Raw genomic sequence first — 15,339 nt, 5'->3', positions numbered from 1 at the left:
GGAGTATTGCGTACAGTTCTGGTCGCCTCATTATAGGAAGGACGTGGAAGCTTTGGAACGGGTGCAGAGGAGATTTACCAGGATGTTGCCTGGTATGGAGGGAAAATCTTATGAGGAAAGGCTGATGGACTTGAGGTTGTTTTCGTTAGAGAGAAGAAGGTTAAGAGGTGACTTAATAGAGGCATACAAAATGATCAGAGGGTTAGATAGGGTGGACAGCGAGAGCCTTCTCCCGCGGATGGAGGTGGCTAGCACGAGGGGACATAGCCTTAAATTGAGGGGTAATGGATATAGGACAGAGGTCAGAGGTAGGTTTTTTACGCAAAGAACATAGAACATAGAACATAGAACGATACAGCGCAGTACAGGCCCTTCGGCCCTCGATGTTGCACCGACATGGAGAAAAAAAAACTAAAGGCCATCTAACCTACACTATGCCCTTATCATCCATATGCTTATCCAATAAATTTTTAAATGCCCTCAATGTTGGCGAGTTCACTACTGTTGCAGGTAGGGCATTCCACGGCCTCACCACTCTTTGCGTAAAAAACCCACCTCTGACCTCTGTCCTATATCTATTACCCCTCAATTTAAGGCTATGTCCCCTCGTGCTAGCCACCTCCATCCGCGGGAGAAGGCTCTCGCTGTCCACCCTATCTAACCCTCTGATCATTAGTATGCCTCTATTAAGTCACCTCTTAACCTTCTTCTCTCTAACGAAAACAACCTCAAGTCCATCAGCCTTTCCTCATAAGATTTTCCCTCCATACCAGGCAACATCCTGGTAAATCTCCTCTGCACCCGTTCCAAAGCTTCCACGTCCTTCCTATAATGAGGCGACCAGAACTGTACGCAATACTCCAAATGCGGCCGTACCAGAGTTTGGTACAGCTGCATCATGACCTCATGGCTCCGGAACTCAATCCCTCTACCAATAAAGGCCAACACACCATAGGCCTTCTTCACAACCCTATCAACCTGGGTGGCAACTTTCAGGGATCTATGTACATGGACACCGAGATCCCTCTGCTCATCCACACTACCAAGAATTTTACCATTAGCCAAATATTCCGCATTCCTGTTATTCTTTCCAAAGTGAATCACCTCACACTTCTCCACATTAAACTCCATTTGCCACCTCTCAGCCCAGCTCTGCAGCTTATCTATGTCCCTCTGTAACCTGCAACATCCTTCCGCACTGTCTACAACTCCACCGACTTTAGTGTCGTCTGCAAATTTACTCACCCATCCTTCTGCGCCCTCCTCTAGGTCATTTATAAAAATGACAAACAGCAACGGCCCCAGAACAGATCCTTGTGGTACACCACTCGTAACTGAACTCCATTCTGAACATTTCCCATCAACTACCACTCTCTGTCTTCTTTCAACTAGCCAATTTCTGATCCACATCTCTAAATCACCCTCAATCCCCAGCCTCCGTATTTTCTGCAATAGCCGACCGTGGGGAACCTTATCAAACGCTTTACTGAAATCCATATACACCACATCAACTGCTCTACCCTCGTCTACCTGTTCAGTCACCTTCTCAAAGAACTCGATAAGGTTTGTGAGGCATGACCTACCCTTCACAAAACCATGCTGACTATCCCTAATCATATTATTCCTATCTAGATGATTATAAATCGTATCTTTTATAATCCTCTCCAAGACTTTACCCACCACAGACGTGAGGCTCACCGGCCTATAGTTACCGGGGTTATCTCTACTCCCCTTCTTGAACAAAGGGACCACATTTGCTATCCTCCAGTCCTCTGGCACTATTCCTGTAGCCAATGATGACCTAAAAATCAAAGCCAAAGGCTCAGCAATCTCTTCCCTGGCTTCCCAGAGAATCCTAGGATAAATCCCATCCGGCCCCGGGGACTTATCTATTTTCACCTTGTCCAGAATTGCCAACACTTCTTCCCTACGCACCTCAATGCCATCTATTAAAGAGTGGTGAGGCCGTGGAATGTCCTACCTGCAACAGTAGTGAACTCGCCAACATTGAGGGCATTTAAAAGTTTATTGGATAAGCATATGGATGATAAGGGCATAGTGTAGGTTAGATGGCCTTTAGATTTTTTCCATGTCGGTGCAACATCGAGGGCCAAAGGGCCTGTACTACGCTGTATCGTTCTATGTTCTATTAGGCGAGGGTCATATTTATAGAGCCATTATTCCTGTCCACATTCAAACAGCCCCTACCTTTAGAACATAGAGCACAGAACAGTACAGCACAGAACAGGCCCTTCGGCCCTCGATGTTGTGCCGAGCATTGTCCGAAACCAAGATCAAGCTATCCCACTCCCTGTCATTCTGGTGGGCTCCATGTGCCTGTCCAATAACCCCTTGAAAATTCCTAAAGTGTCCGACTCCCACTATCACAGCAGGCAGTCCATTCCACACCCTAACCACTCTCTGAGTAAAGAACCTACCTCGGACATCCCTCCTATATCTCCCACCCTGAACCTTATAGTTATAGAACATAGAACATAGAACAGTACAGCACAGAACAGGCAATTCCCGTACCAGCCTCCCCGAACAGGCGCCGGAATGTGGCGACTAGGGGCTTTTCACAGTAACTTCATTTGAAGCCTACTCGTGACAATAAGCGATTTTCACTTCATTATAACAGCTACATCCACCCGAGGAAATAGTCTCTGAACGTCCACTCTATCTATCCCCCTCATCATCTTATAAACCTCTATTAAGTCGCCTCTCATCCTCCTCCGCTCCAATGAGAAAAGCCCTCGCTCCCTCAACCTTTCCTCATAAGACCTACCCTCCAATCCAGGCAGCATCCTGGTAAATCTCCTTTGCACCCTTTCCAGGGGCTGGTGTAGCACACTGGGCTAAATCGCTGGCTTTGAAGGCAGACCGAGGCAGGGCAGCAGCACGGGTTCAATTTCCGCACCAGCCTCCCCGAACAGGCGCCGGAATGTGGCGACTAGGGGCTTTTCACAGTGACTTCATTGAAGCCTACTCGTGACAATAAGCGATTTTCATTTCAATGCTTCCGCATCCCGCCGACCTTTCTCCCAATAGCGATCGAGGGACCTTTTAAGTCCACTTGCAACGGCAGATGGGGGACATCAATTGAGGCCCAGGAGCCCAGGCTGTCTAACTTTAGCTGGACGGGGCCTTGGCTAGGCGGCACCTGGAGCATTGTGGGTGGTTTTGGACGTCTTATCTAAGACTTGGCAGAGAGGGAGAGCAGCGAAGGTTCCTGAGATGGCCACGCTATTGGATGGAGAGAGATTGGCCGCACTATCGGATGGAGAGAGATTGGCCGCACTATCGGATGGAGAGAGATTGGCCGCACTATCGGATGGAGAGAGATTGGATGAGTCGGGCCTGTATTCACTGGGAGTTTAGCAGGAGGGGAGGAGATCTGATTGAAACGTGTGATATTCCGACGGGGCTGGACAGGCTTGACGGACGGACCATGATCCCTCTGGACTGGGCGTGGGGTCACAGGGGTCACGAGACTCGGAATGGGGGTAAGACGAGACAGGACTGAGATGAGGAGCAATTTCTTGGCCCAGACGGACGTGAGCCTGTGGAGGTCCAAGTCGATGAACATTTTTAAGATGGAAATAGATTTCTGGATTCTAAGGCCAGCCAGGGGGAGGGGGAGTGTGGGGTTGGGAGAGAGGATCAGCCATGATCATATTGAATGGCAGAGCAGGCTCGCAGGCCCGAATGGCCACCGAGACCGGATATTCCACATTTTAATGTGACATTACAAAGGCGATCCTCTGACAGTGCGGCACTCCCTCAGTACTGACCCTCCGACAGTGCGGCGCTCCCTCAGTACTGACCCTCTGACAGTGCGGCGCTCCCTCAGTACTGACCCTCCACAGTGCGGCGCTCCCTCAGTACTGACCCTCTGACAGTGCGGCGCTCCCTCAGTACTGACCCTCCCACAGTGCGGCGCTCCCTCAGTACTGACCCTCCCACAGTGCGGCACTCCCTCAGTACTGACCCTCTGACAGTGCGGTGCTCCCTCAGTACTGACCCTCCCACAGTGCGGCGCTCCCTCAGTACTGACCCTCTGACAGTGCAGCACTCCCTCAGTACTGACCCTCTGACAGTGTGGCACTCCCTCAGTACTGACCCTCACACAGTACGGCGCTCCCTCAGTACTGACCCTCCCACAGTGCGGCACTCCCTCAGTACTGACCCTCCCACAGTGCGGCACTCCCTCAGTACTGACCCTCTCACAGTGCGGCACTCCCTCAGTACTGACCCTCCCACAGTGCGGCACTCCCTCAGTACTGACCCTCCCAGAGTGCGACACTCCCTCAGTACTGACCCTCCCACAGTGTGGCACTCCCTCAGCACTGACCCTCTGACAGTGCGGTACTCCCTCAGGACTGACCCTCTGACAGTGGGGCACTCCCTCAGTACTGACCCTCTGACAGTGCGGCGCTCCCTCAGTGCTGACCCTCTGACAGTGCGGCGCTCCCTCAGTACTGACCCACAGTGCGGGGCTCCCTCAGTACTGACCCTCCCACAGTGCAGCGCTCACTCAGTACTGACCCTCTGACAGTGCAGCGCTCCCTCAGTACTGACCCTCTGACAGTGCAGCACACCCTCAGTACTGACCCTCTGACAGTGCAGCGCTCCCTCAGTACTGACCCTCTGACAGTGCAGCACTCCCTCAGTACTGACCCTCTGACAGTGCAGCGCTCCCTCAGTACTGACCCTCTGACAGCGCAGCTCTCCCTCAGTACTGACCCTCTGACAGTGCGGCGCTCCCTCAGTACTGACCCTCTGACAGTGTGGCGCTCCCTCAGTACTGACCCTCTGACAGTACGGCACTCCCTCAGTACTGACCCTCTGACAGTGCGGCGATCCCTCAGTACTGACCCTCCGACTGTGCGGCTCCCTCAGTACTGACCCTCCCACAGTGCGGCGCTCCCTCAGTACTGACCCTCCCACAGTGCGGCGCTCCCTCAGAACTCACCCTCCCACAGTGCGGCGCTCCCTCAGTACTGACCCTCTGACAGTGCAGCACTCCCTCAGTACTGACCCTCTGACAGTGTGGCACTCCCTCAGTACTGACCCTCACACAGTACGGCGCTCCCTCAGTACTGACCCTCCCACAGTGCGGCACTCCCTCAGTACTGACCCTCCCACAGTGCGGCACTCCCTCAGTACTGACCCTCCCACAGTGCGGCACTCCCTCAGTACTGACCCTCCCAGAGTGCGACACTCCCTCAGTACTGACCCTCCCACAGTGTGGCACTCCCTCAGCACTGACCCTCTGACAGTGCGGTACTCCCTCAGGACTGACCCTCTGACAGTGGGGCACTCCCTCAGTACTGACCCTCTGACAGTGCGGCGCTCCCTCAGTGCTGACCCTCTGACAGTGCGGCGCTCCCTCAGTACTGACCCACAGTGCGGGGCTCCCTCAGTACTGACCCTCCCACAGTGCAGCGCTCACTCAGTACTGACCCTCTGACAGTGCAGCGCTCCCTCAGTACTGACCCTCTGACAGTGCAGCACACCCTCAGTACTGACCCTCTGACAGTGCAGCGCTCCCTCAGTACTGACCCTCTGACAGTGCAGCACTCCCTCAGTACTGACCCTCTGACAGTGCAGCGCTCCCTCAGTACTGACCCTCTGACAGCGCAGCTCTCCCTCAGTACTGACCCTCTGACAGTGCTGCGCTCCCTCAGTACTGACCCTCTGACAGTGTGGCGCTCCCTCAGTACTGACCCTCTGACAGTACGGCACTCCCTCAGTACTGACCCTCTGACAGTGCGGCTCCCTCAGTACTGACCCTCTGACAGTGCGGCGCTCCCTCAGTACTGACCCTCCCACAGCGCGGCGCTCCCTCAGTACTGACCCTCCGACCATGCGGCACTCCCTCAGGACTGACCCTCTGACAGTGAAGCACTCCCTCAGTACTGACCCTCCCACAGTGTGGCGCTCCCTCAGTACTGACCCTCTGACAGTGCGGCGCTCCCTCAGTAACGACCCTCCAACTGTGCGGCACTCCCTCAGTACTGACCCTCTGACAGTGCGGCGCTCCCTCAGTACTGTCCCTCCGACAGTGCGGCGCTCCCTCAGTAATGACCCTCCCGACAGTGCGGCGCTCCCTCAGTACTGACCCTCTGACAGTGCGGCGCTCCCTCAGTACTGACCCTCCGACCATGCGGCACTCCCTCAATACTGATCCACCCACAGTGCGGCACTCCCTCAGTACTGTCCCTCCGACAGTGCGGCGCTCCCTCAGTAATGACCCTCCCGACAGTGCGGCGCTCCCTCAGTATTGACCCTCTGACAGTGCGGCGCTCCCTCAGTACTGACCCTCTGACAGTGCGGCACTCCCTCAGTACTGACCCTCTGACAGAGCGGTGCTCCCTCAGTACTGACCCTCTGACAGTGCGGCGCTCCCTCAGTACTGACCCTCTGACAGAGCGGTGCTCCCTCAGTACTGACCGTCCCACAGTGCGGCGCTCCCTCAGTACTGACCCTCTGACAGTGCGGCACTCCCTCAGTACTGACCCTCTGACAGTGCGGTGCTCCCTCAGTACTGACCGTCCCACAGTGCGGCGCTCCCTCAGTACTGACCCTCTGACAGTGCGGCACTCCCTCAGTACTGACCCTCTGACAGTGCGGCGCTCCCTCAGTATTGACCCTCCCACAGTGCGGCACTCCCTCAGTACTGACCCTCCCACAGTGCGGCACTCCCTCGGTACTGACCCTCTGACAGTGCGGCGCTCCCTCAGTACTGACCCTCTGACAGTGCAGCACTCCCTCAGTACTGACCCTCTGACAGTGCGGTGCTCCCTCAGTACTGACCGTCCCACAGTGCGGCGCTCCCTCAGTACTGACCCTCTGACAGTGCGGCACTCCCTCAGTACTGACCCTCTGACAGTGCAGCGCTCCCTCAGTACTGACCCTCTGACAGCGCAGCTCTCCCTCAGTACTGACCCTCTGACAGTGCGGCGCTCCCTCAGTACTGACCCTCTGACAGTGTGGCGCTCCCTCAGTACTGACCCTCTGACAGTACGGCACTCCCTCAGTACTGACCCTCTGACAGTGCGGCGATCCCTCAGTACTGACCCTCCGACTGTGCGGCTCCCTCAGTACTGACCCTCCCACAGTGCGGCGCTACCTCAGTACTGACCCTCCCACAGCGCGGCGCTCCCTCAGTACTGACCCTCCGACCATGCGGCACTCCCTCAGTACTGACCCTCTGACAGTGCGGCGCTCCCTCAGTACTGACCCTCCCACAGTGCGGCACTCCCTCAGTACTGACCCTCTGACAGTGCGGCACTCCCTCAGTACTGACTCTCTGACAGTGCGGCACTCCCTCAGTACTGACCCTCTGACAGTGCGGCACTCCCTCAGTACTGACCCTCTGACAGTGCGGCACTCCCTCAGTACTGACCCTCTGACAGTGCGGCGCTCCCTCAGTACTGACCCTCCCACAGTGCGGTGCTTCCTCTGTACTGACCCTCTGACAGTGCGGCACTCCCTCAGTACTGACCCTCCCACAGTGCGGTGCTCCCTCAGTACTGACCCTCTGACAGTGCAGCACTCCCTCAGTACTGACCCTCCCACAGTGCGGCACTCCTCAGTACTGACCCTCTGACAGTGCGGCGCTCCCTCAGTACTGACCCTCTGACAGTGTGGCACTCCCTCAGTACTGACTCTCCCACAGTGTGGCACTCCCTCAGTACTGACCCTCCGACAGTGCGGCACTCCCTCAGTACTGACACTCTGACAGTGCGGCGCTCCCTCAGTACTGACCCTCTGACAGTGTGGCACTCCCTCAGTACTGACCCTCCCACAGTGTGGCACTCCCTCAGTACTGACCCTCCGACAGTGCGGCGCTCCCTCAGTACTGACCCTCCGACAGTGCGGCACTCCCTCAGTACTGACCCTCTCACAGTGCGGCGCTCCCTCAGTACTGACCCTCTGACAGTGCGGCGCTCCCTCAGTACTGACCCTCCGACAGTGCGGCGCTCCCTCAGTACTGACCCTCCCACAGTGCGGAACTCCCTCAGTACTGACCCTCCCACAGTGCGGCGCTCCCTCAGTACTGACCCTCCGACAGTGCGGCGCTCCCTCAGTACTGACCCTCCCACATTGCAGCACTCCCTCAGTACTGACCCTCTGACAGTGCAGCACTGCCTCAGTACTGACCCTCAACAGTGCGGCGCTCCCTCAGTACTGACCCTCTGACAGTGCTGCGCTCCCTCAGTACTGACCCTTCCACAGTGCGGCATTCCCTCCGTACTGACCCTCCCACAGTGCGCCATTCCCTCAGTACTGACCCTCCCACATTGCAGCACTCCCTCAGTACTGACCCTCTGACAGTGCAGCACTGCCCTCAGTACTGACCCTCAACAGTGCGGCGCTCCCTCAGTTCTGACCCTCGGACAGTGCAGTGCTCCCTCAGTATTGACCCTGCCACAGTGCGGCACTCCCTCAGTACTGACCGTCTGACAGTGCGGCGCTCCCTCAGTACGGACCCTCCGACAGTGCGGCGCTCCCTCAGTACTGACCCTCTGACAGTGCGGCGCTCCCTCAGTACTGACCCTCCCACAACGCGGCGCTCCCTCAGTACTGACCCTCCCACAGTGCGGCACTCCCTCAGTACTGACCCTCTGACATTGCGGAACTCTCTCAGTACTGACCCTCACACAGTGCGGCGTTCCCTCAGTACTGACCGTCTGACAGTGCGGCGCTCCCTCAGTACTGACCCTCCCACAGTGCGGCACTTCCTCAGCACTGACCCTCCCACCGTGCGGCACTCCCTCAGTACTGACCCTCCCACAGTGAGGCACTCGCTCAGTACTGACCCTCCCACAGTGCGGCACTCCCTCAGTACGGACCCTCTGAAAGTGTGGCTCTCCCTCAGTACTGACCCTCTGACAGTGCGGCGCTCCTCAGTACTGACCCTCTGACAGTGCGGCACTCCCTCAGTACTGACCCTCCCACAGTGCCGCATTCCCTCAGTACTGAACCTCTGACAGTGCGGCGCTCCCTCAGCACTGACGCTCTGACAGTGCGGCACTCCCTCAGTACTGACCCTCCAACAGTGCGGCGCTCCCTCAGAACTGACTCTCCGACCGTGCGGCCCTCCCTCAGCACTGACCCTCCGACAGTGCGGCGCTCCCTCAGTACTGACCCTCACACAGTGCGGTACTCCCTCAGCACTGACACTCCCACAGTGCGGCGTTCCATCAGTACTGACCCTCCCACAGTGCGGTACTCCCTCAGCACTGACACCCACAGTGCGGCGTTCCATCAGTACTGACCCTCCCACAGTGCGGTACTCCCTCAGTACTGACCCTCTGACAGTGCGGCACTCCCTCAGTACTGACCCTCTGACAGTGCGGCACTCCCTCAGTACTGACCCTCCTACAGTGCGGCTCTCCCTCAGTACTGACCGTCTGACAGTGCGGCACTCCCTCAGTACTGACCCTCCCACAGTGCGGCACTTCCTCAGTACTGACCCTCCCACAGGGCGGCACTCCCTCAGTACTGACCCTCCCACAGTGCCGCACTCCCTCAGTACTGACCCTCCGACAGTGCGGCGCTCCCTCAGTACTGACCCTCCGACAGTGCGGCGCTCCCTCAGTACTGACCCTCCCACAATGCGGCGCTCCCTCAGTACTGACCCTCCGACAGTGCGGCGCTCCCTCAGTACTGACCCTCCCACAGTGCAGCGTTCCCTCAGTACTGACCCTCCCACAGGGTGGCGCTCCCTCAGTACTCACCCTCCCACAGTGCGGCGCTCCATCAGTACTGACCCTCCGATAGTGCGGCGCTCCCTCAGTACTGACCCTCTGACAGTGCGGCGCTCCCTCAGTACTGACCCTCTGACAGTGCAGCACTCCCTCAGTACTGACCCTCTGACAGTGCTGCGCTCCCTCAGTACTGACCCTCTGACAGTGCAGCACTCCCTCAGTACTGACCCTCTGACAGTGCTGCGCTCCCTCAGTACTGACCCTCCCACAGTGCGGCGCTCCCTCAGTATTGACCCTGCCACAGTGCGGCGCTCCCTCAGTACGGACCCTCTGACAGTGCGGCACTCCCTCAGTACTGACCCTCCCACAATGTGGCGCTCCCTCAGTACTTACCCTCTGACAGTGCGGAACTCTCTCAGTACTGTCCCTCCCTCAGTACTGACCCTCCCACAGTGCGGCGCTCCCTCAGTACTGACCCTCTGACAGTGCGGCGTTCCCTCAGTACTGACCCTCCCACATGGCGGCGTTCCCTCAGTACTGACCCTCCCACAGTGCGGCGCTCCTTCAGTACTGACCCTCTGACAGTGCGGCACTCCCTCAGTACTGACCCTCCCACAGTGCGGCGCTCCATCAGTACTGACCCTCCCACAGTGCGGCACTCCCTCAGTACCGACCCTCCCACAGTGCGGCACTCCCTCAGTACTGACCCTCCCACAGTGCGGCACTCCCTCAGTACTGACCCTCCCACAGTGCGGCGCTCCCTCAGTACTGACCCTCCCACACTGCGGCCCTCCCTCAGTACTGACCCTCCCACAGTGCGGCGCTCCCTCAGTACTGACCCTCTGACAGTGCGGCACTCCCTCAGTACTGACCCTCTGACAGTGCGGCACTCCCTCAGTACTGACCCTCTGACAGTGCGGCGCTCCCTCAGTACTGACCCTCTGACAGTGCGGCTCTCCCTCAGTACTGACCCTCTGACAGTGCGTAACTCCATCAGTACTGACCCTCCGACAGTGCGGCGTTCCCTCAGTACTGACCCTCTGACAGTGCGGCTCTCCCTCAGTACTGACCCTCCCACAGTGCGGTGCTCCCTCAGTATTGACCCTGCCACAGTGCAGCACTCCCTCAGTACTGACCCTCTGACAGTGCGGCGCTCCCTCAGTACTGACCCTCTGACAGTGCGGCACTCCCTCAGTACTGACCCTCTGACAGTGCGGCACTCCCTCAGTACTGACCCTCTGACAGTGCGGCACTCCCTCAGTACTGACCCTCTGACAGTGCGGCACTCCCTCAGTACTGACCCTCTGACAGTGCAGGCACTCCCTCAGTACTGACCCTCTGACAGTGCGGCACTCCCTCAGTACTGACCCTCCTACAGTGCGGCGCTCCCTCAGTACTGACCCTCTGACAGTGCGGCGCTCCCTCAGTACTGACCCTCTGACAGTGCGGCGCTCCCTCAGTACTGACCCTCCACAGTGCGGCACTCCCTCAGTACTGACCCTCCCACAGTGCGGCGCTCCCTCAGTACTGACCCTCTAACAGTGCGGCGCTCCCTCAGTACTGACCCTCCCACAGTGCGGCGCTCCCTCAGTACTGACCCTCTGACAGTGCGGCGCTCCCTCAGTACTGACCCTCCCACAGTGCGGCACTCTCTCAGTACTGACCCTCTGACAGTGCGGCGCTCCCTCAGTACTGACCCTCTGACAGTGCGGCGCTCCCTCAGTACTGACCCTCTGACAGTGAGGCACTCCCTCAGTACTGACCCTCTGACAGTGCGGCGCTCCCTCAGTACTGACCCTCCGACAGTGCGGCACTCTCTCAGTACTGACCCTCTGACAGTGCGGCGCTCCCTCAGTACTGACCCTCTGACAGTGCGGCACTCCCTCAGTACTGACCCTCCCACAGTGCAGCGCTCCCTCAGTACTGACCCTCTGACAGTGCAGCGCTCCCTCAGTACTGACCCTCTGATAGTGCAGCGCTCCCTCAGTACTGACCCTCTGACAGTGCGGCGCTCCCTCAGTACTGACCCTCTGACAGTCCGGCGCTCCCTCAGTACTGACCCTCTGACAGTGCGGCGCTCCCTCAGTACTGACCCTCTGACAGTGCGGCGCTCCCTCAGTACTGACACTCTGACAGTGCGGCGCTCCCTCAGTACTGACCCTCTGACAGTGCAGCGCTCCCTCAGTACTGACCCTCCCACAGTGCGGCACTCCCTTAGTACTGACCCTCTGACAGTGCGGCGCTCCCTCAGTACTGACCCTCTGACAGTGCGGCGCTCCCTCAGTACTGACCCTCCCACAGTGCGGCGCTCCCTCAGTACTGCCCCTCCCACATTGCAACACTCCCTCAGTTCTGACCCTCCCACAGTGCGGCACTCCCTCAGTACTGACCCTCTGACAGTGCGGCGCTCCCTCAGTACTGACCCTCTGACAGTGCGGCACTCCCTTAGTACTGACCCTCTGACAGTGCGGCGCTCCCTCAGTACTGACCCTCTGACAGTGCAGCACTCCCTCAATACTGACCCTCCCACAGTGCGGAGCTCCCTCAGTACTGACCCTCCCACAGTGCGGCACTCCCTCAGTACTGACCCTCCCACAGTGCGGCACTCCCTCAGTACTGACCCCCCGACAGTGCGGCACTGCCTCAGTACTGACCCTCCGACAGTGCGGCACTCCCTCAGTACTGACCCTCCGACAGTGCGGAGCTCCATCAGTACTCATCCTCCGACAGTGCGGCGCTCCCTCAGTACTTACCCTCTGACAGTGCGGAACTCTCTCAGTACTGTCCCTCCCACAGTGCGGCGCTCCCTCAGTACTGACCCTCTGACAGTGCGGCGTTCCCTCAGTACTGACCCTCCCACAGTGCGGCGTTCCCTCAGTACTGACCCTCCCACAGTGCGGCGCTCCTTCAGTACTGACCCTCTGACAGTGCGGCACTCCCTCAGTACTGACCCTCCCACAGTGCGGCGTTCCCTCAGTACTGACCCTCCCACAGTGCGGCGCTCCCTCAGTACTGACACTCTGACAGTGCAGAGCTCCCTCAGTACTGACGCTCCCACAGTGCGGCGCTCCATCAGTACTGACCCTCTGACAGTGCGGCACTCCCTCAGTACTGACCCTCCCACACTGCGGCCCTCCCTCAGTACTGACCCTCCCACAGTGCGGCGCTCCCTCAGTACTGACCCTCTGACAGTGCGGCACTCCCTCAGTACTGACCCTCTGACAGTGCGGCTCTCCCTCAGTACTGACTCTCTGACAGTGCGTAACTCCATCAGTACTGACCCTCCGACAGTGCGGCGTTCCCTCAGTACTGACCCTCTGACAGTGCGGCTCTCCCTCAGTACTCACCCTCCCACAGTGCGGCGCTCCCTCAGTTCTGACCCTCGGACAGTGCGGCGCTCCCTCAGTACTGACCCTCTGACAGTGCGGCACTCCCTCAGTACTGACCCTCTGACAGTGCGGCGCTCCCTCAGTGCTGACCCTCTGACAGTGCGGCGCTCCCTCAGTACTGACCCTCCCACAGTGCGGCACTCCCTCAGTACTGACCCTCTGACAGTGTGGCACTCCCTCAGTACTGACCCTCTGATAGTGCAGCACTCCCTCAGTACTAACCCTCTGACAGCGCGGCGCTCCCTCAGTACTGACCCTCCCACAGTGCAGCACTCCCTCAGTACTGACCCTCTGACAGTGCGGCGCTCCCTCAGTACTGACCCTCTGACAGTGCGGCACTCCCTCAGCACTGACCCTCTGACAGTGCGGCACTCCCTCAGTACTGACCCTCTGATAGTGCAGCGCTCCCTCAGTACTGACCCTCTGACAGTGCGGCGCTCCCTCAGTACTGACCCTCTGACATTCCGGCGCTCCCTCAGTACTGACCCTCTGACAGTGCGGCGCTCCCTCAGTACTGACCCTCTGACAGTGCGGCGCTCCCTCAGTACTGACACTCTGACAGTGCGGCGCTCCCTCAGTACTGACCCTCTGACAGTGCAGCGCTCCCTCAGTACTGACCCTCCCACAGTGCGGCACTCCCTTAGTACTGACCCTCTGACAGTGCGGCGCTCCCTCAGTACTGACCCTCTGACAGTGCGGCGCTCCCTCAGTACTGACCCTCCCACAGTGCGGCGCTCCCTCAGTACTGCCCCTCCCACATTGCAGCACTCCCTCAGTTCTGACCCTCCCACAGTGCGGCACTCCCTCAGTACTGACCCTCTGACAGTGCGGCGCTCCCTCAGTACTGACCCTCCGACAGTGCGGAGCTCCATCAGTACTGACCCTCCGACAGTGCGGCGCTCCCTCAGTACTGACCCTCTGACAGTGCGGAGCTCCCTCAGTACTGACCCTCCGACAGTGCGGAGCTCCATCAGTACTCACCCTCCAACAGGGGAGGATTGAATCTGTGGGTGGGGGGTGTCTGTCGAAAATGAAACAAGCTCTTGCCCGGATCTGGCAGTGGAATGGGAGGCAGGGACCAGAGCAGGCCATTCAACCCCTCGGGACTTCCTGCCAATATGACAGAATGTGGCTGATTTGCCTCCCAAATTCACCTGGGCGTGTTAGCCGGAGGCACGTTCTGCGGAGCAGGGGAAGGGAGGGGCAGGGAGAACCAGAGGCACATTCCGAGTAGCAAGGGAAGGGAGCCGCAGGGCGGACCGATACATACGCAGACGTGATGGCGCGATAACGTTCCAATCCTGCGGTATCCCAGATCTGTGTCTTCACCGTCACGCCGTCGATGATCACACTCCGTGTGGAAAACTCCACCCCGATCGTGGTCCGGCTATCGTGATTAAACTCATTACGAGTGAAACGAGACAAGAGATTACTCTTCCCAACACCAGACTCCCCGATCAACACCACTGCCAACAGAGAGGAGGGTACAGATTAAAACACATTCCCGGGAGTGAGATACAGACTGGAATCTAATCATGGGGTTCGGGGGGTTTATATATAGAATAACAGATACCCGGGAGTGAGTTACAGACTGGAATCTAATCGAGGGGTTCGGGGGGTTTATATATAGAATAACAGATACCCGTGAGTGAGTTACAGACTGGAATCTAATCGAGGGGTTCAGGGTGGTTTATATATAGAATAACAGATACCCGGGAGTGAGTTACAGACTGGAATCTAATCGAGGGGTTCGGGGTGGTTTATATATAGAATAACAGATACCCGGGAGTGAGTTACAGACTGGAATCTAATCGAGGGGTTCGGGGTGGTTTATATATAGAATAACAGATACCCGGGAGTGAGTTACAGACTGGAATCTAATCGAGGGGTTCGGGGTGGTTTATATGTAGAATAACAGATACCCGGGAGTGAGTTACAGACTGGAATCTAATCGAGGGGTTCAGGGTGGTTTATATATAGAATAACAGATACCCGGGAGTGAGTTACAGACTGGAATCTAATCGAGGGGTTCAGAGTGGTTTATATATAGAATAACAGATACCCGGGAGTGAGTTACAGACTGGAATCTAATCGAGGGGTTCGGGGTGGTTTATATATAGAATAACAGATACCCGGGAGTGAGTTACAGACTGGAATCTAATCGAGGGGTTCAGGATGGTTTATATATAGAATAACAGATTCCCGGGAGTGAGTTACAGACTGGAATCTATTCG

At 57.8% G+C, this 15,339-nt stretch overlaps 1 protein-coding gene across 1 annotated transcript in view; it reads right to left on the bottom strand.

The window, feature by feature from the left end:
* Positions 1–2,204: 2,204 nt before the first annotated feature.
* Positions 2,205–15,339, bottom strand: part of LOC119958589 (ras-related protein Rab-25-like) — a 21,943-nt gene continuing 8,808 nt past the window's right edge. The window contains exons 2-3 of the mRNA XM_038787069.1: positions 14,376–14,571; positions 2,205–2,208 (exon numbers count right to left, since the gene is read on the bottom strand). Coding sequence (XP_038642997.1) covers positions 2,205–2,208; positions 14,376–14,571 — 200 coding nt within the window. The remainder of the gene's footprint in view (positions 2,209–14,375; positions 14,572–15,339) is intronic.

Source organism: Scyliorhinus canicula, chromosome 30 (genome assembly GCF_902713615.1).
Source record: "Scyliorhinus canicula chromosome 30, sScyCan1.1, whole genome shotgun sequence".
Lineage (NCBI taxonomy): Eukaryota > Metazoa > Chordata > Chondrichthyes > Carcharhiniformes > Scyliorhinidae > Scyliorhinus > Scyliorhinus canicula.
This window is presented reverse-complemented; position numbering and strand designations above follow the sequence as displayed.